Source organism: Osmerus mordax, chromosome 4 (genome assembly GCF_038355195.1).
Source record: "Osmerus mordax isolate fOsmMor3 chromosome 4, fOsmMor3.pri, whole genome shotgun sequence".
Lineage (NCBI taxonomy): Eukaryota > Metazoa > Chordata > Actinopteri > Osmeriformes > Osmeridae > Osmerus > Osmerus mordax.
Window position 1 is genome coordinate 6,211,407 of NC_090053.1, and position 27,953 is coordinate 6,239,359.

The window sequence follows — 27,953 nt, forward strand, 5'->3', positions numbered from 1 at the left end:
TCTCCAAATGATGACATTGATTAAAACAAGTGCAAATCATAAGATATGCTTTTTTTAATTATCTGCATGCCATACAATAGCATAACATTATTTAGATTCAGGATATTTAAATAAAAGGATAATAACAGGTTTGAGACATGTCTTTTCTTAGTAGATATACAATTTGAAATGCACAGTTTTACAATTCAATACACAAACTAGATCAACGTCCCATATAACCTTTTCATTGGAGGACTGCTCTTACTTTGACCATCCTCTAAAATGCCTTATTCTGAACTTCCCCTTTCTGAACGTGTGTCAGCGTTTTTAGCAACCCATGAAGTTGGCAGCTGGCACTGAACAATGAAAATTGACAGATTTTGACCGACACAATAATAAAATAGTAAATACAAATAAAATATCATTGTAGCTTCATATGCATGTTTGTTGTGCATAAACCCGTTGGGTTCTGAAGGTCTGCAGCTTTTACCGCAGGGTCAACAAAAGCACCCTTTATTGTTGTAGGTGGAACCTTTCTAGAGGAGAGGAGATTTGTTCTATAAAATCTAATATTTTGTCATGGATAGGATAGGGACATCATTTCACAGTCATTTTCTCATCTACAAACTCAAAGTGTTCACTGTAACTCCCAAAATGGTAATCTTCCATTTCCCCTAAAAAATATTTTCGAGTCTCTAGCTGAGTTCTCAGAGTGGCAAAAATATTGGCTCCTGTGACCCATTGTTTGTCCTTCAGGGGCATAAAGCATTTCTTTATTTTAAGATTTCCTAAACTCTTGTCTGGACCTCCCTCTCATACGAAGCTCTCCTCCATGTTGGAACACAACAGGAAGGAATCCACCAGACGAGGTTTGATGAGCTGCTGATGGTCTATGGCCTCAATGCGTTCTGGACAGCCTGCTGCCAGCCTCCTCAGGGCAGCCTAGGATTCAAGTTTAAAAAAGGAATGACCAGTCAATGCATTTTACAATACAATGACACAATGTGATGTAAAGCATAAAAAAATACTGGTAGATAGAGATACAGTCTACACCAATAAAAACTCACATATGCACAACAGCATAATAACGTAAAATTGAATTGAACATTACATAAGACACACATTAAGACACACATTATAGACACACATTATAGTGAAAAGGAGCTATGCCTCACAGTTGAATCATTACAGTAAATTTCTGACAATAATTTATAGATCTGAAGAGCCTGCACATGATCTGATCTTATCAATTATGGTCAGGCAGAGTAAGTAATACAGGGCTTATGTATGATATGTACATATTTAAAGAGGGATTTGCACTGTGTGATCTTATCAACCTATGATGACAAGGTTAGTTGAGATACTCAGGGCTGTCTTGTGTTTCAATACAGCCCGGTGGACATCTAACTACTAATTAGATTGAAAAGTAATGAGATTCTGTACACTTGTGGTCTGGGCATTCCTTGAGAATATTCCATTGAAGTGTGAGTAGAGTTTATGTGTATTACATGGATCATTACATAGATGAGGTGTATTATAATGGTTTAAATACACAAATACATCTTATCCATTATGGAAACACATTGGTATGCATAACCCTACACACAGACACAGCTACAGTGTTTGATACCTACCAAACAGGCGACCAGTACTGAGTCACTGTTGTTCCTTTCTGATGGCGATCTGCAAAGCTCAATAAGACAAGGAACGGCTGGAGCAGAAAATGTTTCAATTAGATATACAGTATGTTTGGTAAAACATCTAGAGTGATTTTATTATTCTGTCTGAACGTCAGAAAGAGCCTCACTGAATTGATTAATTAATGATTAAAAAAGATCAGGTTCTCCTGGAATATACACATACATTCTAGCAAAGAACTGTGTTCTGTGATGAAACAGCTGTTGATATATAATCTTGTATGAAATCATCCAATTTGTTTGAAAGACTGCTGTGTAAATACTATAAATAATGAGTATCTATGCCTGGAAAGATTGAGGTGTAAATGTTTGAAGTCAAACGGAGCTTCTACCTTGCAGCTGGATGGCCATTTGAGCCACCCTTGGATCTCTGCTCAGACGTGCTAGAGTGACAGCAGCTTTCTGCTGCACCCGCTCGCATGCAGCACCCTCCGATGGACTGGTGGAGGACGGCTTCTCACTCAAGAGCAGAAGAAGTCTATCAATCCCTGCAAGTCACAACAACAGTCACAACATATTCACAGGAATCAGATGACCAACAAAAAACAAAACAAAAATTGTATTGAAAAATACAAAAATACTATTAATTCAATATGCAATAGTTCAAGTTCAAGTTCAAGTTCAACTTTATTTATATAGCACATTTACAAACAGCCACACGGCTGGCCAAAGTGCTTCACAGAGCGTTTGACAATTACACATACACCATAAATAGAGTTCAAAGAGCTAAAATAGGAATTATTAAAAAAGAAAGTGATATAAATATAAACCATAAAATTTAAACAGACATAAACCCCAGAGCAATCATAAAAAGGCTAAAGAAAATAGGTGGGTCTTTAGCCTGGACTTTTAGATCTCATCTCTCAACTAGAGATGGAGGGTGCCATCCTGGTCTCCAATGGCAGGGAGTACCAAAGTCTAGGACCGGCCACAGAAAAGGCACGCTCTCCTCTACGCTTGAGCCGTACACGAGGGACCACTAACATATCCTGGTCAGATGAACGAAGACTTCTAATAGAAGAGTATGGATGAAGAAGTTCAGATAGGTATAGAGGAGCGGTGTTATGGAAACACTTATAGACAAAGAGTAAAATCTTAAAATCTATTCTCTGAGAAAATGGCAGCCAGTGTAGAGATTTGAGAATGGGAGTAATGTGTTCATGTTTGCGACAACTAGAGAGAAATCTGGCAGCAGCATTTTGAACATGCTGGAGACGCATAATCTGAGTTTTAGATATACCGCAATATAAAGAGTTACAGTAGTCTAAGCGAGAAGTTACAAACGCATGGACAGCCATTTCTAGAGTCTATTGCATTAATAATCAGTATAGTGTTGATGTAAAAGTACAAACAAAGAACCGAAATGGGTTAAGGTTAGAAATGACATATTAGAGACAAAACACATATAAAGAAGGTTGACCCAAAAAAGTATAATTTGTAAGTGAAGTAAGCACATTAAATAGGTTGGCAGTGCAAAGTTCCTTTTCTCAGCATTTCTTCATTGCATGTGGCCTGATGTTGCCATCTTGTGGATCACATTTATTTTTCATGATGTTGCAGCCTACATATTAAGGGATTTGAAATTTGCTACTGTATATAGTCACACATTTTACTACTCTGTTTTGTACATTCGATTTATAATTGGATTGTAAGTGACCTACAAATAGTGCATACAGATGTCTGTGTACCTTTCTCTTGAAGGACTTCAGATGCAGATTGCTCTATGACCGAAAGGTTTGCCAGGATGGTCACCACCTAAAAGGACCATGCCAACCAGACAGTGTCATTTAGAGTGATGAAGCAGGATTTAATGTAAACAGTTGACAAGGTGTATCTAAACTTGTAATTAAACATGAATCACAATACAACCAACACTAACCTTTTTTATTAGTGTTAGTTGACAATTTTACAACTTTGTCACTAGATTTAGCAACTTTTCGCCTTCCCTAGCGACAAAATTAATATAAACTAGACATTTCAAAGAGCCAATAGCGACATCTGGTGAGATTTGTTTGGCAATGTTTTAAATAAACGTAACAAGCTGTGAGGTGTTGACTGTGAGGTGTTGTAGCAGTTTATAATGAGTATCATCAATGGGGGATCGTTAAAATTAATGTTTGAGGTGTTGCTTCACCTGGTCCTTGGAGTAAGGTGTATCTACTCTCTGGCGGTCTTTGCAAGCCTGGAGGAGGATGTGGATGGCATTGAGCTGGAGGAGAGTCTCACAGGCCATGCTGTCGAAGAACGTAATGTTGGCAAGAGCAGCTGATGCTAGTAGAAAGACTTCACCACATGAGGCACTCTCACACAACTCTGGAGGGGACAAGACCAAAGACATGTAATGCAACATACATTGTTGGGGGAAAATTGTAATGGTAAATCATTTCACAAAGCAATTCCAGTTGGCCATTTATTTCCACAACGTTCCGGTTGCACATTTAACGTTGATTCAGTAAATTATGAAGGATGATTTTTTTTGTGGGGGGGAATGAAACGCTTTCCACTCACTGATGAGGGCAGTGACAATATCCTGCATGCTCTCCAGGAAGCTGGCCAGGTGTTGCGTGGAGGTGTGATGAGGGGAGGTTATCTGGGCTACCACCGCTGCTGCCTCTGCCCTCGCCGCCTCTGTGCTGTTCTCATCTGTCAGGATATCCGCCAGGCACAGAATCCCATCAACCTGGAGATAGGAAACACATATCCATCAAAGTTTAGTCATTGTGATTTACTGTAACAAGCCCTTAGCATTTAATTCACTCCACAGTGCAGTTTCATTCATATCACAAACACCGTGGCTATATCTTAGGTGGACAGACCAAGAGGCAAGTGTCCGAGGTGAACCTGGGAGAGACTTTAGAGGCTCTGTCCATAAAGTGAAAACAATAAAACCACAAGAGAGAGCATAACTTTGTAACTTTGTAAGAACAAATGTGAAAGGAAAAAAAAGTTAAATACAAAACTGACGGTGTCTCAGCTACATCATTCTCTGTCAATTCTGGAATTCTTAAACAAGAGAAAATCTTCATCCACATGGTGGCAATGTTGCCCAGATGAAACTCTCAGCCTCTACTGAAGTGTTTCAGATCTTGACTGTATACTATAAGCTACAGTGACACATTAAAATAGGTGTCCACAAAATTATATAAATGCATATAGCTATAAAAAGCTCTGTCAACTGTATTTTGGTTTCATACTAAGTTGATAAAGGAACACACTACCAATTCCTAAACTTAAAATAATGCAATGTTATATGTATGCTTTGTGTGCATTAGTTTAACCTAACTTAAGACATACAAAATGAAATGTCAATTGTCATTCCACAGACACACCTGTCAATCTGTCATCTTGACAAACATCACATTGTGGTTATTCATGACAGGGCAAATCCCTATTTAAACCTATTTTTTATCCGTCAGTAATGTGTCAGCTCAACCAAATGATGCAGAAAAATCGCTCTTCACGCACAGTCCCTACTGTACTGAGATGAACTCCTCCTTTGTGTATCCAAAATGTTCTCATTCATTGTCGGCTCAAAAACTCTGCTGCCTGTTGTCTTCGTCACTCATTTGACTTGCATAAAAGTTCCGTCTCATTGAGAGTGACATCATCAACAAGTTTAGTTTTATGGTTTTTGGAGGGATTGTTGGACAGTGTGTGGAAACTTATGGCATTTAAGAATGCAAATAAGAATAGTATTCCACAGTTAAAATAGGAAGTGATGAGTATATTGTATGATACTAGAGTTAAAAAAAAATAAAATTAAGAATATAATGTGAGAATTCAAAATACTGCCTTTTGGGTTTTTGTTTCCAGAAGAACAGATGTGAAACTTGTCTGACAGGTGCAACACTACTTGGCTAATGATCAACTTTATGCTTTCATTGTGTAATAGTATTCTGGTGCCCCATCGGAGATAATGAAACTTTTCCCAGTGATAAGAAAAAATACCCATTAGTCCCTTCATTCCATCACCCAACAACAGTGACAGGTGTGTCTCTCAAGGTTGAGCGACTGCTCGTGCTCACTTCGTAGCAGCAGGCTTCCATGACAGGCCCCTCTTGAGACACCAGCTTCAAATCTTGGGTGAATTTGTCTACTGCATCTAGCGTCTTTACACCTGGCTGCTTTTTAGTTGATGCAGACAGTCGTGCCATCATTACCCAGTGAATAAGGTTATATTTATACTAAATGTAATAAACAAATGTCAGCTCTAAGTCTTTATTGGATTCAAAACGGTTTGATAAAATTATAAGGTCTATCAACTGCACACAAACTGATTCTTTCTCTCATTGTCTCACATAAATTCACACAAACTCCCTCTCTTACACGCTCTCCATCACCCAGCTCTACAGTATTTCTCTCCTTTTCTATCTATCTCTCTCTCTCTCTCTCTCTCATACACGTACACACACAAGTCATCTGTGCATGGCTTTAGAGTTTAGAGTATGCGATTCTCTGACAACCCATGTTTAGTCTTTGCAAGAAACCAAAATAAATCTGTAATAAGACTGTTAGGAAACTGTAACCAGAGAGAAACAAGAGTTCCTTTGTACAGTGAACATTGCAGGTGCGGCAAAGTCTCCCACTGGTACCATTATGACCACAGTCTCACCAGTTCAAATAAACCAGTGCCTTAGTCAAAACATGCGGAGGCTATGGATAGTGTGTACAATATTAGTAAATCACAACCATCACACGGTGAGCCCAAACATCTGCCACTGACGCTCTCTATCCTGTCTGGACTTTATATCAACAGTTTGTTTAATTCATAACGGATTAAGGTTTTATAGGTGCACGAGTAAGTGAAATGTGATTGTGTGTGTGTTTGTTTGATTGTGTGTGTAAACTGGGAAGGGTGGTAGATGCATGTATACCTTCTCCAGCTGGTTGATCCCCTCTTCCACGCAGCACACAGAGGCCACAGTCCTTAATGCATGTGCGTAGAGGTCACTGAAGCAGTCCTGCCTGCAGATCTTAAACAAGGCCACCACAGCGCCCTCCTGTGGACAAAATAAACACAATCCGGGTTTAATGATGCTAACTCATCTGTCTCATCATCAGCCACTTGGGAGCTAGTTGTACAAAATGAACAATATGTCCAACTGAAAGTCAAACAGTGCTAAACCCTCTGACATACAAACAATTTGAAACTGGCATGACATTTAGAATATTCACGAGTGTCCATCTTAATCATCTACCGGTAGCTGTTGACTAAAAACTTTAAATAAAAGCTAAATCGACTTTCAGTATGCTAGACCGATTTTTCAAAAACTGTTTAGTGCTGGCTTAAACTTTCTGAACGTTTTCAAAATCCCCATTGGGCCAGCCAAACTCATCAAACTGACCAGTCAAAATTGCCGACTGTGCTTGGTGGACTTGCCAAGCAGACCTTGCAGTGACTCAAATAATTCATAGCACTTAGTAAAACTACCCAATAACACTTTCTATTAGCCTACTCATGTTTTGTTAGTAAACATGGAAACAAGGACTGATTTGGTCTCACCATTATGATTGTCCATCTCCCTTGAGATGCAGATTGAGGTAAACAAACGTAAGCATGACTGTAGTCATACCCTATCTCCAGTCACTGTCTATGGAGATTTTCTTTGACAAAAACACTTGCAGAGAAAATCCTATCTGCCGTAGATTGAATTACCTGGAAGTCCAACTCCAGTAACGACCACCATTATCCTAATAGGGCCCATTATTCTGAGGTGGCGTCTAACTCATAGATAGGGGCCATGCTGCCAGGGATTGGAGTGGCTATTCTCCAAGGCCCACACCTGACCGCTCTCCCCTGCTCTCTGCCCTGCCCACGCACTGTAGCCAACCATGCCTGGAAAACAAGAGAGGCGCCACCATCGTCCAGTAACTACGACTTTAGGGACAACCTTTCTTGATCGTGTGAGAAACGTCCCTCAAAATATAAGAAGTATAATATTTAAATGAATATTCAAACTAACACTAAACACATGAGATGTTTGGCAAATAATAAATTAGCAACTTTGTGTTAATGGAGTTAATGAATCCAGAAGAGTCTTTGTGAGGTCAGACAATGATGTTGGACGAGAGGGGCTGGCTCGCAATCTCCGTTCTAGTTCATCCCAAAGGTGTTTGATGGTGTTTAGGTCAGGGCTCTGTGCAGGCCAGTCACATTTCATCACACCCAACTCAACAAAACATTTCTGTATGGATTAATGGGCAAAGATTCCCACAGACACACTCCAAAACTTTGTAGAAACGCTTCCCTGAAGGTTGGAAGCTGTTATATCTGCAAAGAGATCAACTCCCTGTTAATGCCTATGGATTTAGAATGGGATGTCATAAAAGCTCCTGTAGGTGTAATAAGTAGGTGTCCCAATAGGTTTGTCTATTAATCACACCAGAAGGTAAACTAAATCATGTCTATGACTTTTCCTGAGGAATACAATGCAGAGGAAGACTCAGGTAGGCTTATCTTTTTTCCCCATGCCGAAGTATTGAAGTATCTTACACACACACAAATACATTGTCCACTTAGTTGGATAAATGCCAGACTAAGCTACAGACATGTAATCTGCTTCAACAGTCAGACCACCATACCAACTTTATCTTAGTTATTCATGCTCCACATCTCAGACTATAGGCACATCTGTCAACAGAAACCGGGAAATGGTTGGAGAGTTTCTGTCGTGCTGGACAGCTAATCGTAGAAATGAGAAAAGGGTGAACGAAGACGTCAGCGCTCTGAAAATGGCAGATGACGGAAGAACTTGGAAATGCACCAACAATTACACAACCAACCCTTTTGCCCCAGAGAGAAAGGCTTTAAAACGTCAAAATCTCCATAGAGTGAATAATGAATTTACAAGCCGGTTTGGTTTTATGTTCTGTTTTCATTAGCCCCTTTGGCCGACACAATTTCTTAAACAGTCCTCTAAGGGCTCTTTGAGCTGGAGCATGGTGAGAAAGAAGGGAAGGTAGAGCAGACTGATGTGGTGAAAGACAAGAACACAGAAATGCATGCTCTCTGTGATCACTGCTCACTGCTAATAAAAACTGACAGTATTGATCTGATCCAGCAACAGTCGAGGTGTGTGTGTGTGTGTGTGTGTGCCAGTGTGTAACCTCAGTATCCTGCCAGGAAGAATCTTATCAATAGCATTCTGGAAGCGACTAGTGGGCTAATGGCCATGGGGACATGTTACTCAGTCTGTACTGTCTAATCTTTTTGTGCAATAGCTTTTTAGTTCTAAACATAGATGGGAAGTTGAGTAGGCAGATCGTCAGGTCGTCATCATTAAGTATTATGGGGTTTGATTAAGACTTAAAAATTCAAATGAAAAACGCAAAGATGGGTGTGATTGTCAGAGGATGTGGCTAACAGACTGTGCTGAAAGGGTGAAGGTAGTTTTTGTTGGCTGTGCTGCTGGAGAGGTGAAGCTGAGGCACAGACCCACCTTGGCGATGATGCTGCAAAGCTGTGGCCCATCCTGGGTGAGAGAGAGCAGGTTGCTGATGGCACTGCCGATGGTGTACATATTGTCTGACGACTCAATCTGCCTGATTAGGATCTTGAGAGGGATGGAAGCAACAATATTCAACAATAGTGGACATTTTCTTTAACTAACGCAGAAACCAGGGCTTCGCGTTTAACAGAAGGACTTGAATTCACATCTATTTGGGTGGCATTTCAATCCAGTCACTCTGTTTTCTGGCTCGAATTGCAATCTCTCCAGCTAGTTTCCACCATGTTGCTAACACAGTCCTATATGAGGTGAAAGGGAATGAATGAGAGAAACACTTCCTGGAATAATATGCTGTCCATTATAAGACTAAATGCTTGTGGACATTTACAATTGCAGGGTTGGAACCATGAAATGATGTGAATAGAGGAAACTCTTTGTTTTCATTATAACCTCTTAGTAGTCCAGGAGTGATGGCATAGTCTATTCTAGAAGCCTATCAGACTGTGCAAATGTTTGCTATAGTATTCACCCTTTCTATTGGAGCATGGCTTGTTTTCAGGTCCCATTACAATACATTGGGAGGGTTCTGAGCAGAGAGTTAATAGGGTGTGTGCGTGTATGTTTAAGTCCGGGACGGGGAGGGAGGTCTCTGTATGTCCGCATGGTACAGTTTTCATGTTAAAAAAAATTATGTTTGATATGTACTGTACAAATGACAAACAATCAAACTATCCGAATCATCTTACGATACATTTTGCATTTGAACCAGTGTTCACTGGCCTCAGCCCTTACTCACCCTGATGGGATCTGGTGACTAAGTGTTTGGTTTTTCCATTATGAAATGGTCTAGGCTTTTACAGTATGCTTCATCGTATCATTAGCAAAATTGCTTGTTACTGCACGCTACCTCTGCTATCAAAAGTATCAAATTAAACTTTTTGATGTCTACAAAACACCCACTTGCGGACTTTACAGCCTCTCATGGTAATGAACTTACAAATATGCAAATGCTCAAGGCTATTAGATAACAAATGATTAGTCTCTAGATTACAAACCTGGATCTCATTGGCTAGGGCCAGGTCAATCATATGACTGAACGAATCACTGACATCGGTAAGGATCTCGTGAATGGCCTCCCTCATGGACTTCAGGAAGAATTTGTCTTCGGTATGCAAACATCTGTGGAGGACATGAGGTCAATTAAAACTTCAAATTGAAGGTCAATTGTTTTCCAATAAACAATATATCAAGATTGAGTTTTATTTACTGTAGTTACTGCATAAGCACACATTGAAGTCTTCATATTCAAGGATATTGTGGTATTGCGTCATCATCTAAAAGTATATTTGATTCCACTTTATTTTTTACCTCTCTGTTATGGTAGTCAGCTCTATGCACTTCTCCAATAGAGATTTCTCATACTGTGGGGTGGAGAGAGAAACAGTGAGAAAGAAAGTTGATTGATAGTAATGTAAAGTGAAGTTCCTGTTGTCTAGTTTCTCTGCAATGTGCATATGAAAAACCATACAAAAGGCATTTGGGTAGTGAACTAAAGTAGAAACGTAACTAGTGAGGCATCGTTTTAAAATGATGAAGTGAGTGTGTCTTCTGTGGTAGAAAATGCATTCATTACACAAGCTTGCTTCCGCATGGCTGTGACAAAGACTCATTTGTTGGTAGTTCAGGCCAGAAATGTACTCAAAGCCTGATTACGTCACTTTACACATTGTAGACTCCATTTGGATTGGATGTGACTGGTACTTCACTGTACAAAATACAGAATAAAGCTATATTTATGAACATTTCCGGTGGTTCACAGTAGATTTAGCCACTAACTAGCCATTAGCCATCGACTTTAGTAATGAATGGCTGAAACACAGTACAGCCTTCAAATTATTAAATGTATTTATTTTCACACCTTAATCAAATAATTAATTTGGGGAGTCAGGTGGCTGAGCGGTGAGGGAATCGGGCTAGTAATCCGAAGGTTTCCAGTTCGATTCCCGGTCATGCCAACTGACGTTGTGTCCTTGGGAAAGGCACTTCATCCTACTTGCCTCGGGGGAATGTCCCTGTACTTACTGTAAGTCGCTCTGGATAAGAGCGTCTGCTAAATGACTAAATGTAAATGTAAATGTAAATTATACATGCACCAATTCACTTTCTACCAACTGACCCATGATGACCCACGAGCCATTCCCCCTCCACCCCCTGCCTCCTCACCCTCACCTTCTGCAGCTCTGGTGGCGTGTTGCGTGCAGTGCTGTACTCGTGCACCAGCGAGCGCACGTGACAGTTTGTGCGCACGGCTGTGCTGTGTACCCTCTGCCAGCGGCTCTTCTCCAGCCGCTGGAACATCTTGCCCAGTTCTGTGCTGACCACCAGGGCTCGCCGCAGCAGTGTCTGCAAATTGTCCCGCGCCACGTGGTCGCCCAGCCCGGACGCCACGATAAGCTCGCCTTGGGGATCCTCTTCCACACCAATGGGCTTGGCCTGCAGCACACACATGCACTCTACCTCGGTCATGTGACGCAGGTCCTCCATCCAGCGCTGCACCGAGTCCACTTGCAGTGATGCCCCCCCACGCATCCTACTGCTGGTATGAAAAAGCACACAGGCATACAAAGAAAAAATTACTCTCTGATTTTTGTATAACTTTTACTACTTTTACTGTTTTCTCCACAATTCTGTAACAAATATACCCTCAAACATCAATATTTGGTGTGGAATTAGTGATGTTGTCACCAAACTTGGTCTCACCGCTCTTGATTACTTTCTCTATTAAATAATCCAGGTCATCAATCACATTTTCACACATTAAACACATATTTCACACACAAAAAAACTCTGCAGTAATCTGAACCAACCATTGGTAACAGCCAAGCTTATCTAGGAAACACCAAGCAAACCCAAAATCAATAGTGTGGAAGTGGGGTCTATTACAGAGCAGTAACTGCTGGTCTTGCCTGTCAGCTGTCAACTATCATTTCAGCTCACTAGAGATAAGGATTTACCTATGGGTCCACTTGAACAAACACTTCCCATGGTCTTTGATCTTACCGAGAATTTAAGCGAATGCTTTTGTGTTATTTTCCAGGGTATTTCACTTGAATGAATGAAATCAACATTAAATAGGGTGAGCAGTCGATTGATAACATAGAGAAACCTCCTCTTCTTAATGTAAAACATGGGGGAGTTCCATTCATATTCAAGATTACATTATTTGTGGGGAAGATCGATATGGTGATGTATGATTGTAGGAACAAAGAAATGAGTTGTTGTTTGTTTTAACATTGCGTTTACAAAAACCCTGTTCTTTGTACTGATGGAAATCTATCTGGAGCTGGGGGAATCCACAGACATTTTGTGTTTATTCACGATTTTTATAGATGCAAAGAGGTAAAGAACCTTGCCTTTTGTGTTGTTGCTGTGCATGCATCCGTTGTCAAGGTTTCAACAGAGCTTCTTAAATATCACTGTGCCATTGAGAAGGCACAATGCCATATTTTTTCCGCCAGATAAAGTAGGATGGTATTTGTCTGTTTACAAAAGTAAATCAGTTCCCTGTGTTTCCATGGAGGCTTTTGTTTGTTTTTCCCAAATACTATTAACTGAAGGTCCATTGAAATAAGCCACAATGAAATGCTATATTTAATAAAGCACCACAAATTATAGGGCCTAGAACTTTAAGGAAAATTCATTGCATCCCATTTTTCATATTCACATTCTTCATGTGGAACACACACATGCACACACACAGACACACACATGCACTCACAAGTTTATAAAAAGTGATGCCAACCTAAAATCCTCTCTAGACCTCTCAATGTGTCATTCTCCTCACGGCGTAGGCGAAGTGATTTTTGCTCAGCTCACGTCATTTATGACAATGGGTTCATCGGTTCAACTATTGATCTCCCACAAGCCTCTTCAGTTTACAATGGTGAGATTTTAAATGAGATCAGGAGTCTCAATGAAATGCTATAACTGCAGAACAGTATAACTATCTTCCTCGTATGTGTAAACTTGACAATAAACCGGATTCTGATCTTACAGCTGTAAGATGCTGTATTTCATTTGGTGAAAAAGAATCAGCACATTTAAAGAGTGGACAACAATACTAGAATACCCAAGCATGCACCGGTAAATGTTTTCAATGACCAACAGTAACAGTAACAGCGCAGCCTTGGTTACCAGAGTGTTTGCAGCCAATTAGCTTGATAAAGCTTGATGGCTGCTTAGCTAACACTGGCTCTGCTTCCATAAAACCCTTCCCAACCCACTGACCACACACAATCAGGGGGGCAGCACCCATAGCACCAACGGCACATGGTGGTCACATATTTGTTAATTACTTTGTGTGTCATGGCTGTAGTGAATGGGCAGTGATGGGGGTCCTAATTGCCCATCAAGCCTGAAAGAGGTAACCCTGCATCGTTTTACCTGGTGAACCCATAAACATTTGTACCGAGGACCATTTTAAAAACCCACAATTGAACGGAAAAAAAGAAAAATCCCATGTTTGGATTTTGGATGGCTTGCAAGTGAACCCCTATGTGTGTTCATTGTTAGCTGTAATCCTGTTAGATTGGAGTTTATTGATAGAATATTTGTGTTTACTGTATTGACTTATGTAGACAGGTGTCTTGTATTACTGCTAAAGTATACAGATGTGAATTTTTACAATATAATTAATTGATTTAATTGAAAAACAAGCTCAAATGAAATGTCCGTCTTCCAATTTAAACAACAATTTACCACATACACAAAATAAATCCTAGCCACACACATCTACATACACATGGCAACTCTTCTCACTGTGTCATATCTTTGGAATTATAGGTGTGTTTTCAAAGAGGAGGAAATAGCCCACTACAGTTTCAAGAGATTGCAAATATTTACATACGAGGCCAGGGAGGGCTAGGGCAACAGTGTCAGCTCTGTTATCACAGACTAGGACTGCAGAGAAGAGAAGTCCCACTTCGTAACCAATGGTTGGGGAGGGTGGAGAGAAATATGTTTACACAGTGTGGCCAGTAAACACACATGCTGGAGAAAAAAAATTCAATCAAATATCACAGATGTAAAGAAGGGAGATCTTACCTATCATATCAATTTGGATATTTATTGTGTGTGTGTTCATGAAAAGGCCTACCCTGATGAATCAAAAAGTGTAACATATGCGCCATGACCAACTGGGGAATAATGGGCTTCAAATTAATCAAGCTAAGCTCTATAGTTTCTCCCTGTTTCCATTTGTAAAGTCCCACCATTACTCTTGAAAATACTGTCATGGAACACATTAGGGTTTTGTCAAACACAGACAAAGTAGACACTTCCAACATGTGTCAGTAAGTTGACTATGAAAGCCTGCATGACTTCCATCAGCAGGATGATAAAGATGCTGTTTGTCTACTCGAAATACCGTCTGCATCTCTCCTGATCAAAAGGAGAGAGAAGCGCAATGAGTAAACAAGAAAATCGTTTTTCTAAATAAAATGTAGAAAATCAAACCTTTTCCTAGACTAGTAACTGAAGCACTAAAAATAACTTCGATGTTGTATATGGTTGTCTCCTACTGCCTTTTGGAAAAAATTTGAAGCTGCAGACCTCTCACACAAATCTCTATCATAGTATATAGCTAAAAAGAAAACCAAAAGTCCCTCACCACTGTATTTGAAGTGTCAGTTTCTCTGAAGAATTGTGGCCTTCAAATTGCCAATGTTAGCTTCTCTAATAGTTAATGTCACAAAGCTCTCTGATTATGGGAACGTGTCAAGTTTGCTGGTTGACAGCAAGATATCCCCATTTCTCTTGTGACTGCAAAAAACAACCAGAAACAAAGAAGACCAAGGATAATAAAGTGGGGTAATAATAAAGAAAAATACTTTTTTTGTACTGCACATTTTAAGAAATAGTTTGCCACTGAAAGTGAGTCACTGTGTTTGGAACTAAATCTAACCATTGAAAGCATAGCTCAAGTCCATGACATCCTCCTTCTTGCACTCCTTTTGTGTGTCACTCCACTGCATTGACAAGACACACACTCCACAATTCAGCCTTCACTATCAATGATGCTAATACATCAGTTCAAGCTACAATGACGAAACTCTGTCTATTTTGGGTACTTAGGCAGTACTGTGCTAGTTAGCACTGTGTGGTAAACAGACTTGTAAAGCCCAATGGTGCTGGTTTTAACACCTGTCATCACTCAAGCTTTGCAAGATTAAGCAGGAAACAGCACAGATCGCTGAAGGTTCCAGGTGGTTCAACACAAGAGAGACCATGGTTACCAGTTCTGAAACGTCCACCTGGTGTGCCATAAAATAACTTCTCACTGACTGAGTTGTGGAAAATTAAAAGTTAATTTTAAGAGACTGATTTGGAATCATGTAAATGTTATGCTTTAGTGAATATTTTACCATATATTTCCATGTGCATGACAATTTGGTCCAAGAAATAGCAAGACTTAATCTGGTGATTATCAATTGTCATCAAAGATTGCAAATACTGCATGTGCCTGGGTGTCTCGTTTGCTTAAATATTCGTCACCATACTGAAAATCACAGAATCACATTGGAATCAATTGAAATGTTTTCCGGAGACTACAATAGGAGCAAAGTGTTCACACAGTGAATGGAAATGTGGGGGCGTATCAAATTACATTTCAGAGTTTCAGCTAGTTTGAAACAACTGAGGTAAAAACAAGGAGACTCATGCCGAATTAAGATGTGAAATATGAAGAAATATGTAGAACGAGTCAATAGAATTCTAACATATTCTTCTTCCGTTCATAACACTGGATACATCAAAATAGCTCATGTTGAACTTCACATAAACTGACTAATCTTACATATGAAGACGTTTTACAATTTCTGTGTTCCACATGTTCTGTGTTCCAATGTGTTCCAGTGATAATGTAACCACGTTTCTGTTTGCATATCTGTGTGGTTTTATTGATGATACATGTCCTTGAGGACAGACCAGATACCTCTCAAACTACAGTAATTGCAGTCAGAAGCACATTACCACCAAAGGCTGAATACTGTGATGAATACAGTGAGAGAGAGAGAGAGAGAGATAGAGAGACTGCATAATGACATCACAACACCAACACCTGAATTCCTCACCCTGTCAGGACCATGATATTAACATCTGTTAGACACAGTCACCATTATAGTACATTAACAAAACAAGGGACTGCCATGAAATACCATGCGTTTTTGGGACCCTATTTAGAGATAAAAGAGGCAAGGTAATATCTTATGAGTAGTGTCAGAAAAACAACAACCATTGTGTGCATGTGTGTGTGCCTGTATGTGACATAGACAACCTAGATTATGTCTGTGTATAAGTGCTGTGGTTACTTACCTCATAGGAGATGATGAAAGAGAGCTACTGTGCCTGGAACTTTGTGGAGTAGCCATTCTGTCTGTGTCCATACTACTTTTTCTCAGCACCTAGAATGAACCAAATTTGACATAATTAATGCCAAACAACAAATTCAAAGTTGTGTTCCAGTGGCATTTTAAAGTGTCTGTATTAGAGTCGTAAATCAAACATGGTCAAATACTATATGATACAACCCTTTACTGTTACACATACTGTACTGACACAAAAGTAGTACCCCAGGTGTGCACATTTACACGTGCACGCACACACACCAACTTGGAAAGCAACCATGTTGCTTTCCAAGCAGCGGATAGATATTGCAGTGGAAATGTAGCAGCATATCCACTGCAATATCTACTTATTGATCTGCATCCAAGCCCTCTATTCTTGTCTTGTTTTTTTTCCCCTCCAAGTAATTCAATGATCAATAACCCAATGTTTTAAATAGCCGCAGACCCAGTGTGCCAGTACAAGAATATTTCTTATCTTCTAATTCACTGGCTGGCTGCCAGCCAGTGACTCTCCACTTTGAGCCTCAAGCAAGTGCCTGGCTCTCTAAGTGCTTGCAACTTTATTTCACATTTTCATTGATGCATCCCATTTAGATTAGACCATTTTTAAATCTGCAAAGGCACGGGTGGCCCTGGCGTAGCCTAATCCATTTAGTTAATGACATCATACTGTGAAATGATAACAAATTTCATGTTTACCATTGACTATGATTGGTACCTAGTTACACACAGTACAATAGCCGAGCCTCTACCAAACAGCCAGTGCTGCTCAGTGTCAATGAGGTTTCTGAGATGTAGGGGCGGGGCTTGAATTAAATGCTCAGGCATTGGTTTTTATTGATAACATTTCAGTCCAATGTTGCCATTGTATCGATATAGTTTACAGTAATAGTATTGATATGCAGTATGTTATATATACTGTATATGGATACAGTATATATAGGTAGATACTTAGATCATCTTAGTGAAAAGGATTAGGGTGAAAACAATTAAAGACTGCTGCTCTGGATAGCTACAGTACCTATTTAAACACACTGTATTATTATACACATTGAGGTGAGAAGTCTAATGTGCAGAATCTAGCAATCAGGCATGCCACTGCTGTTGCATGAATGACAGGCAGGTCAAGTGCTATCATTCTGAGAGGGATCTCTTGTTCTACCACAAGTGGTCATAATCTGCTGAAATGATGAGGAGGTAAAGTGTGTGGCGAGAATTTAGATTCATTGCCAAAGCCAACGCACTGAAAGTGAATCACTTTTAGAGTGTTTGTTCATTACTTATTTGTTTTTGGTTTCTTATAGTTACTGTTTTCATCATAAAGGTGTATAAATGAACAGCTACTGATTGTAAGTGGGAAAGATTTACTGTCCTAGGGGCTTCATCATGCCCCATCTTGCCTCTAAGTCCTATGATTCCCGTGGCTCTTGACCATTCACGTTGACAATCTTTCGACGCCACTGATAGAAGACATGGGTCACCTCACTTGGAAAAGTTCTGCTTGGATCAAAATAGTTGCTTGGGTTCTTGACACAGAGCACAGAGTGGCTCCACTATTTTCTGTTTTTCTTAAGCGTTTCAGAAATTGTTTCAACTGGACCTGTCTAAGTTCTCCTTGTTGGGTTTGTCAGTTACTTTCATGTCTAGGAGAGAAACCTGAGTGGCTTGATGGCTTCCTGCCTGTGCTAGAGAGAATGTGGTTGGTTTGGGTAAGGAGACAAAGGACACTTGTGTTCCAGCCATGTCACATGTGGGCTAAAATAACAACCGCCTGGTGGGTTACGTGTGTAAGGACTGCAGAAGGAAATAATTCAATGTGCCCTTGAAATGTATTGCGGCACTTGTATTCATGCTTCACCAGTGCATTTGTGTGTGGGTGGTTGTGTGTGTGTGTTTAATGTCCAGAATAGTCTCAAGTTCTGTTTGTCTCCACACTGCACATGAAGTTTACCTAGCTCATACTTATACAGCTACACAAAACTGTAATTTCGACAGCATGGGACTGTGTACTACTCCATAAACTCATTACAAAGCTCAAGAAACCACTACAGCAAGACAACTCCTTACGTCGAGAAGGCCTGTCATTTGTTTGCAAAAGGTAATTATTTGAAAAGTAATTGAGTAACAAATGAATGTCATTTAGATGTTTTGCTCATCTAAAATATGACTAAGAAGACACACTCCCAGTTCCCTTTTTGTGTGACATGGTGCAGGCTCTAGACAATAGTTTCACTGTCTGCTGACCTCAGCGCCTGTGGTCACGGTAATTGCAGGGCCACAGTAAAATAAAAAAAAGCAAACCTTTAAATGTTCTGTGGTGGAAATTAAGCCCATAGCTGTCTCTGCTTAAACCCACTGCATGGATACTCAGGAATTAGGATCCACATGCCAAACACAAAAAGCAAAATACATCCCCTCATGCTGGTTCTCCTCATTCGTTTGCCAAATGCTATTAATCAGCTTTTGACGTAAAACAGATTAACAGGATAGAGAAGGAATTAGAAATAGGCAGACATCACTCACCTTTTTACAAAGCCATAGCTTGACTACAACATAAAACATCAGAGTGGAGCTAGTTGAATTACAGCACTGGAAGTCCTCTATCCAGTATCAGAGTAAGCTCCCAGGAGATCCTACTTTATCTGCCCTTTGGCCTTTAAATAGACAGAAATGCTTCCGATGTACGACCAGCAGGCGTGGAGGCTTGCTCCAAGTTCTTTCATTGAACCAAGAGAGGATATTCACAGGTGGAGACAATAGTTACAACATTTACCAGAGAACTATCATCTTGGATTTGAAGCCTTGGTATGATGACCACTGTAGCGTTACTGTATGGGTCGCAGCTGACTGTGGGAACATGCTGGAACCCAGCTCAGCTGAGCTCTGCCCCGGCATTCCAGTCCCACGCTCCGTGGGCTGACTCAATGTAGGCCCTGTGCTCAGAGAGAAGTACGGTATAGTGCCCACAGAGTCACTACAACAAGTGACGCAGCACACAGTCAAATGTGGTAGCCTAGCTGTTTACTAATACCTTTCCATGGAAGGGTTTTGATTGTTTTGTACGATCTAATAGAAAAGTATACAATAAACAGTCTAGGGTAGACACAAAAAAGAAAAATCAATTAGCAAGTCTCTTAGCCAAGAAAGCCTGTTAATGTAGCTGGAAACTTTGTTTATAAGATCTCTACTGAGCTTTACAGGTTTTCTTTGAAACCAAAATAACCCTGTTGATTTTCTCAAGTGAGAGAATGCAACGCATTCTTCAGATAACAGTGTTATTATTGTAAATGTATTCTGATGCTGACCTGGAAATATCCATTTACTTTTCACAGACTGGTCAAATGTTTTTAAAGCGCTGACATTTTTTGTTTGCACAATAGTCAAGCAAAAACTAAAGCATGTGAAATGAATAGTGAGAGACTTAAATTTTCAATCTGAAAACAGTCATAGAGTTTGGCTTCCAGCATCAAAAGGTGGAGCAGGAGAAGAATTACTCAAACACAGAATTCATTGCATGCTGCATTAAGACCAACATCGTATCTAAACCGGATAGTGTGTGAAAATAGCAACAGTGCCATGTTCTATTAACTCTCTCACCGCCCACATGCAGGCATTAGGATGGGACTGTCAAAATAATACAGCCCTCAGAGTGCAGCTCAATCATTTAAGACATTGCAGTCAAACAGATATGGGGACCCGCTGCGGATAGCAGTGACAGCTCCCACAGTTTACATAATCATGGCTTCCTGGAGCATACAAAAATACACACAATCAATGTCTGTTTGTTGGATTTTGGTTGCAGTTCTTCAAGTGTTCTACCTTTTCCTTATACGTTGATTGTCTTGATAATATTGCAAGTATTATAAATATAACAATTATTAAAGTTTTACACCCATAATCTTTCTTGCAGTTTTACTCTCACAATCCAGCTACTAATGACAGTTGAAGTATTTGAGGAGCTGATGTTTGTCTGAGGCATGGGTGCTGACAGATAGGGTTCAAGGGTGTCACAGCTGTGAGAGCAAGACACCCGCAGCGAAGGAGGGCAGAAACAAGTGGGTGGCTAGGATGGTGAGCAACTGGCGAGTGAAAGAGCTGAGACGAGTACCGTTGAGGGGGAGGAGCGCGTGTGAAGTGAGTCACTATGCCAAGAGTGCCATGGTTAATTATCGCTTCCAAACTAAGAACTTCATCACACTGACGACTCCAGTCAGTGACCCCCCCAGGCCAGGGGGAGGAACACACTCAACATGCCGGCTCAGAGTGGACACTAAGAAGCGGTGAAGAGAAAAAACTGTTGCAGTCCAGGATGCTGAAAAGGAAAAACATGGGAGATACTTTAAGACAGAGAGCAGTTGTGTAAAAAGCTGTAAGAAAGTGGAGTGTCAGAGAAGTATGACGTCAACACACACAGAAAAGTGAGTGAGAAAAATGAACTTTTTTGTACTACTTTTTTGTGAATATTAAGGAAGTAAGAGAGCAAAAATCTGTCAGAAAGGAAGGCAAGATGTTTAGAAGAGTCAGGAAGGTGATACAGGCAGAGAACTACAGAGACATGGAACGTAGCATGAATACAAAATGTCATGGTCTTGTCTCTAGGAAAACAATGAAGTTGGAAAAGAGGATTCCATTGATGTGATGGAATGACAGAAAGCTAGGTCTTTGGGTAAGGCATGACATGAGCCCATCTCTACCCTACGTAAGTGGTCCATTATAAAGCAAGTGAGAGAACTAGAGGAGAGAGGGATTTAACTGGTGTCAGAACATTTCACCTGACACTTCTGAGAAGATAAATGGATGACACCATAAGTATGTTCTGTATTTCAATATATATCTTGCGGTCAACTGAAAGTACGATATTTCACACTTTTACTCTATTTTACTCTTTTCCTTTTCATATCTCCATCCTTTAACCTCCCTTGAATAATTTACTTGGTCTCATGGTTTTCACATGTTTTCATTTCTTGTCTCTCATTGTCTTTAACTCTATCCTTGTAGCTGTTCAGCATTACCTATAAAATGTAATGGTAACGATAATAATAATGATCAATTTAATTAAATATATTGTTTGTGAAACAAGTCATGTAACAACATTTGTGACGAATATCCTTTTTTATGTCACCCACTCTCTCTCACCTGCTTTATCATCCCTGTCCAAAACAAATGCAGTTTGTTTGACTAAGTCTGGCCATCAAACGGATTCCTATAGAATTTTCCTGCAACTGAACTTTGGCAGCCTCAGCTTGCTTCATATATAAATCCTCCCATCCTCGCCGCCAATGTAAACATCTCAGGTGATATTTTGATCAAGGGATCAGGAAAGGAAGTCAGAAGAGATTAGGTTGACCATTCAGTGAAGTTCTTTTGTGGACTGTAGGGTGACAAAAGTTGCTGGCTCATCTAACCAATAGGCAGAGCTATCACCGGTCCTAGGTAATAAACTTTCTGTGAGAAATGGAAATAGTCGCTTGAGTATTGACCTCCGTGATAGATAGTTGTGTAAGCCAGTTCCTAATAAACAACAAATAAAGATTACATCCTGTCTCCTCCAATTAAATGTTGAGCCATTCAAGATACTAAATGGACACAGACAAACAACTTGGGAGTCTGGCAGAGACTGGAGGGCGTGTCTCCCACTTTATGGCCTTGTAGTATGAGAGGTGCCCTCCAGTGCAGTCCAGTACATTACTCATCACATCATATGCAGAACATGTGAACCATTACAACCTGTTTTTATGATGCAGCTGAATCAATTTGATCAGGATGGGTGAAGTCCCCCCCCCTTCTCTCTCTCTCTCTCTCTCTCTCTCTCTCTCTCTCTCTCTCTCTCTCTCTCTCTCTCTCTCTCACACACACACACACACACACACACACATACAAACACAGCCACACACACACACAGAGGTTCAGATGCAAAGCTGGCTGAACCTGCACACACGCATAGAAAAAGTAAAGGCACAATGTCCGACAGATAGCCCCTCATATATCCAACAATGATACAGGCATTCAAAGCAACAGTTTCAGCATTGTAAGACTTTTTACACCTAAACTTACTGCTTCAATACCAAATGCTGCCAAGTCTCTTTTTCCCCTCTATATGAAACTCTGGATGATAAATATCCCATTCACTTGACCACAAGTCTGCGAAAGCAGAGCCACTGTCATTTTAGTGCTTTACAGTCAGTAATAAAGAAAAACCATAGCTCTTCTTTTCCATGACTTTATAAATAGAGGATGATAGAAATAACATACCTTCCAAAAGATGGTCACCTACTCCAAGAAAAATATCCAAATGCATTTTAAGGTCCACTGTCCATCAACAGGAGCAAACTAAACACATAAATAACAAGACAGGCCTCTCGGATGAGCCAAGGCACTCTGCTAACAGAAGACCAGAGTCATTTTGAGAAGCATCAATACTGAAGCTGTGAACAGCTACTGCTGCAATTGGATCCTGAGACTTTAATGTCCAATGGAGGCCATGGCTGCATTACCTGACACCAGAGCAACGCTAGCGTAGCTAGCAAAACATCAGGAGCTGCTTAATAATGAATGGAGCCTAGGGAGAGCTAACACATGCCACATGGCTAATACAGAGCTAGGTTGACCAAACTTGAGACAGGTTATCGTTGGGTCAGTTAATAGCAGGCTTTATCACTATGATCAGTACCGACAAGTTGCTAGCAGGGGCCTCTGTCAGCAGAGCACCACACATGGCTGCTTAGGAGAACACTAAAAGCTGTCATCCATCATCGGTCTGACTAGTCATATTACACAGCTATTAGTCCTTCAGATTAAAATACACAAATAATTTGAGGTAGGAACTCAAGACTTGCTTTAGATTCATGACCAGGGTAAAGACCATAACAGACCGTAACACATTTCTACTTCAGGATGCAGTATTTTGTGATTTGTGTGATTGTACCATCCACTTCGAGCAAATGTGATATCCCGCCCAGTGTTCTCTGCCATTTCTGTTGCTTTTCTTTTCCCATCAATCCCTCTCAGAATGACCTCACTGAAGTTTCCATGACACCTCCTTTAAGTTAGATGGAGTGCCTTGGAAATAGCAGTGCCCCAGATACAGCCTCTCATGTCAGAGAGAGAGGCATACCAAACACTGGAGTCAAGTGGAATCCATACAGGCAGAATTTACAGCTTGTTGTCCATCTATCTCCACCCACGTTCACCTGCCATGTAAATTACAATCTTCATACCCCCATGCCTAAACCATAAATATACCCTAAGTGGATATGGGTGTTATGCTCTTTAGTGGGTGTGGACCCAGTGCGGGGCTAAGCCACACACGAGACACAAAAGGGAGGAAGGGGAGAGGGCAGGACGACACCAAACCCACTGCTGAACGGAAATATACAGATGGTTAACATTAGGGAGGGGAGCAAATTTGGTCAAGTTTCTTGTGTTTGTCTGTGTGTGTGTCTGGGTGTGTGTGTCTGGGTGTGGGTGAGTGGTTGTGTGTGAAAGGCAGTGGCATGTCTTATTTCCAGACTTGGCTCCATACACACGCCAAGAAACACAGGCTCCCCTTGAGTGTCTCAGTGGAATTCCGGAGGTGTTTTCATTCCTGTGTTGTTGCCCTACACAATCAAAAGCCCAGGGTAAATGTGGCACATATGAGGTCAATAGTGTAAGCAAATGTTTTTTGGAAAGATTTCAAGGTATGCAAGAAAGTCCACATGTGTGACCACTGAGCACACACAAATTCCTATTTTTTCCTGTCATTTATAAAGTAAACATATGAGTCTGAGTGCGAGTGTGAGTGTACAGACATCTGCCGCGCACACGTCGAACAATCCCATTTGATATACACAGAAACATTCCCTGGCAGTGAGTGGAGAAGATAGTATTCACACACCTCTTGAATTCAACGTCACCAGTGAAGGACCATCTGATTCAAATGGCAAGCGCAAGCCATCTGTTACGGAAGTCATGGGAAAAAAAGCATTCGTGTCAGAGCTATCCAATGCTCCAATAATGAGAGGAGGGACCAGACTGACTGAACAATGATCTTCTCAAGATTCCCCCAAGGAACCCTCCACTGCATCAACACTCAGGCTGAGTCAAGGAGAAACATGACCCTTGTGCGTTGCCACAGCACTCCAGTAAAGGATGTTGGTACTCGTCCGCTCTGAGGGGTACCTTAACTCTCTTTTTTTTCCCAGTCCTACCAACGCAAAGAGCCTCGGAGCACATGAAGGGACGGTTAGTGTTCCAATTACAGAGAGGAGGAGGTAAAAACACAGGAGGCCCTAGACCCCATTCTCTAACCCTCCAATTAAAATAAGAAAAGGGGCAGAAAGAGTGAGAGAAGGGTAAGAAGCCCAGGAAGTACAGGCTCTCTTTCACTCATATTGATTTGTTTTCCAGTCTTCTGCCTCAGTGGCTGCCATATTGGGTCCGCCTACGCAAAAGATGACAGTATACGTGCACTCTCTTAATTGAGCCCCGTATTGGGGATAGCATCAGCTGAGTCATAAGCTCTGGCGGTTCATCAGACCTGTCAACAGACCAACTCTCCAAAATAAATACAAAGATGTCCATGCATTGTACATCACCCATGTTTGCACTTTGAGAAAGTTAAACTTGGTGTTACACCTTGGCCATTTTCGGTGAGCCAGAATAGCCCATGTTAAGATTTTGATAAATCACCCCAAGTAGTAATGTAAAAGATAATTGAGGCTGGGATTTTCCATAGATAGTCTTTAGGAAAATGAAATGTCTATGGCTGAGCGGTTAGGGAATCGGGCTACCAATCAGAAGATTGCTGGTTCGATTCCAGGCCTTGAAAAAATGAAGTTGTGTCCCGGGGCAAGGCACTTCACCCTACTTGCCTCGGGGGAATGTCCCTGTACTCACTGTAAGTCGCTCTGGATAAGAGTGTCTGCTAAATGTAATTTAACGTTAAAAATGAATTTCCTTTTTAATGCTACAGGTCCTACATGGATTGAGGCACAAACCTTTAAATCTTCTGTCTCTGAAAAATATTTTCCAAAATCTAAAACAATCATTCATAATCTGAAATCACAGATGTTGTTCCCTTGTTAAATAATGCTGCTCTTTGAAATATATGTAAGCTTGTTTGCACAAGCATGTCCCTGAAAGTGTGTGACTCATAGCTGATATGTAAAAAGCAACACAGGTGGCTCCGTGCTGAGGACTTCCCTGTGGGTTCAGAATTCAACAGCTGGGAGCAAACCCAATAATGCCGCCTTTGGTCCTACACAGCCTGGAATGTTTCTATGTTTCTTTAGTGTCATGCGTCGGCCTGGTTTTCATCTCAGCTTTTCATTATTCGCATGCTCTGAAAGTTAACTCAAATAGTTTGGTGTCTTGTGTCTTGGATGTGTCTAGATCGAATTCGAATCAACTGGCAAGGTGAAAGAAGCGACTAGTAAGAATCTTTTTTAGACCACAGTCTCTTTCTTGACACTTGCCAAATTCTTCAGCTGGGCTTGTACTTATTTACTTTTTTGACAGTGGTACTTTCTAGGAAAATAACTGTGAGAGAGGACAGAGCTGGCCTTGAAGCCATCAAGGGAATTCAGCCTTGGAGGCGTAATGGGATACTTTTCTATATTTAATGTCTATGAAAGAAATAGGGAATCAGTTTAAACTAGAACTCCCACCGAGAAAAAAACTGCAAGTGAGCTTTGGGAACACCACAGTACGTTTCTCAAAGACGTTGTGTCCTCCAACTCACAGCAAAGCAGAGATTGAAGGTAAAGATCAATTGGAAGCCAAACATATTGACCTTACCATCACTCACTGTCCCGAATCATTCATTGTCCCTTCTTTTTTTCTCTTGATGGTTAGAGGGAATGGGGGATGTGTTTGATGCAGGATGCTGGGTCTATAGAATATGTATAGTAGAACACCCTTGTCGCCCCACCCAAGGAGGGAAGCTGACTAAATGGTGTGGTAGAAGGGCCAGAGCTACCAGTTGTGGTTCACATTAGTCAGGCTACTCCCCTCCACAGCTGCTTACCAGAGGAGTAGAGCATGAGATGAATGATGAGAGATGACTGCCAATGTGGCAAGGAAGACATATGCAGCCAACAGACACACACAGAGACAGTACACAGATGGTTATACTTACACTCGGTCACGCATATCAAGCATACAAACACACACACAAGTACTTACTCTCATGCTCAAACAAGTGTGTATGACAAGCTCACTCAAACAAACTCAAACAGTACATGTCTATACACACTTCTGTCTACATGCAACATGGGCATTAGAGTCCTTCTTATCATTAACCATATGACCAAACTCACAATCCTATAGCCTATATATTGTCATCTCCTCTAACTGAAAACAAAGCTGGCAACGCCTACACACACGCCCTCCAGAGTTCCCAGTCATATCCACAGTGGATGGTAATTTAGCATCACTCGGAGAAAACACACACAAAGCATCTCTTCTGTGTGGGGACATAAAAGGTAACCTGATCCACTGAGGGCTACACTGGCCTACTCTGGCCATGATGTGGGTGGCACACTAAAGGGCATGCAGAAGTTGGGTACAGAAAGAGTTGACATTTACAAAATGCTAGTTGATATTTAAGTTGTGTCAAAAGAATTGTCAAACGTGAAACAAATGATTGTGATTCCGTCATAATATGGGGTGGTTTACACATTGGCAATTTAACAAATAGAATAGCAGAAATTAAGTTAGTCTCTTTTTGTAAAACACTTCAGCATCAGCTTTGCCTTCACCATGCCTTTTAAATGTTAAAGTCAGTAAGTTCCCTTTTGAAACCACCTTACCTGACTGTAGCATTTCCATGTGGATTAGCAACGCTAATGTTTAATGCTATTTCTGAAGAATTAAGTAGAGAAACGCAGTCTCTGTCTTTGAATTAAAGTTTCCACATTTCTTCAGCTGAATCTTTGTGGGAATCTAACAAAGATACCTGCTCTTGCCTGCTTAGATGGCTTCTGATGCCACGCCCTTCAGCAGACACCTGCACTTCTCAATCCTCCTTTGGTTTCTACTACTCTCCAATTGCAATCAAAATGTGTGCGCTTCTTTGAAAGAGTATCAAGTCCTCACACAATCCCTCGTGATGCCCAGGAGTGAGCAAACATCAGTGAGCAGTTCCCTGACTTACCCGCGCCCAAGGTCAGAACCTTAAAGTCTTCCAAGGGGTTTTCATGGTCGTGCCGCAAGAGTCTCTCTTCTTCTGCAGGCTCCTCTCCTCCTTTCTCCTCTGAGCTCAACCAGCACACTGGAGCTCACTGGCGTAACTGCTCAAATTCTACCATGACCTTAAGGTTTTTCTTGGGGAAGAAAAAGTCCACAGCTCCATTGCCAGTCAAGGGGGCTGAGCATAGTTTCAGCTGGGCGGCCATCCAAACAGACAACTATTCTATTTCTGTCTGCCATGTGAGTGGCGTCGTCGC

General features: G+C 40.9%; 1 protein-coding gene across 3 annotated transcripts; it reads right to left on the reverse strand.

The window, feature by feature from the left end:
• Positions 1-53: 53 nt before the first annotated feature.
• On the reverse strand, positions 54-27,799 carry LOC136942061 (protein inscuteable homolog). 3 transcript variants are annotated; one of them, XM_067234813.1, is made up of 13 exons: positions 27,662-27,799; positions 16,496-16,584; positions 11,354-11,720; positions 10,493-10,545; positions 10,180-10,303; positions 9,116-9,229; positions 6,551-6,676; positions 4,185-4,356; positions 3,811-3,989; positions 3,365-3,431; positions 2,009-2,164; positions 1,614-1,690; positions 54-921 (listed from the first exon to the last, which is right to left on the reverse strand). In XM_067234813.1, exons 2-13 carry the CDS (start codon positions 16,564-16,566, stop codon positions 793-795), a joined length of 1,635 nt encoding a protein of 544 aa, XP_067090914.1. In that variant the 5' UTR covers positions 16,567-16,584; positions 27,662-27,799; the 3' UTR covers positions 54-792. The 3 variants fall into 3 exon arrangements, with proteins under 3 accessions (XP_067090914.1, XP_067090913.1, XP_067090915.1); XM_067234812.1 differs by having other exon boundaries at positions 11,348-11,720; XM_067234814.1 differs by lacking the exon at positions 27,662-27,799 and having other exon boundaries at positions 11,348-11,714; positions 16,492-16,513.
• Between the last annotated feature and the right edge of the window lie 154 nt (positions 27,800-27,953).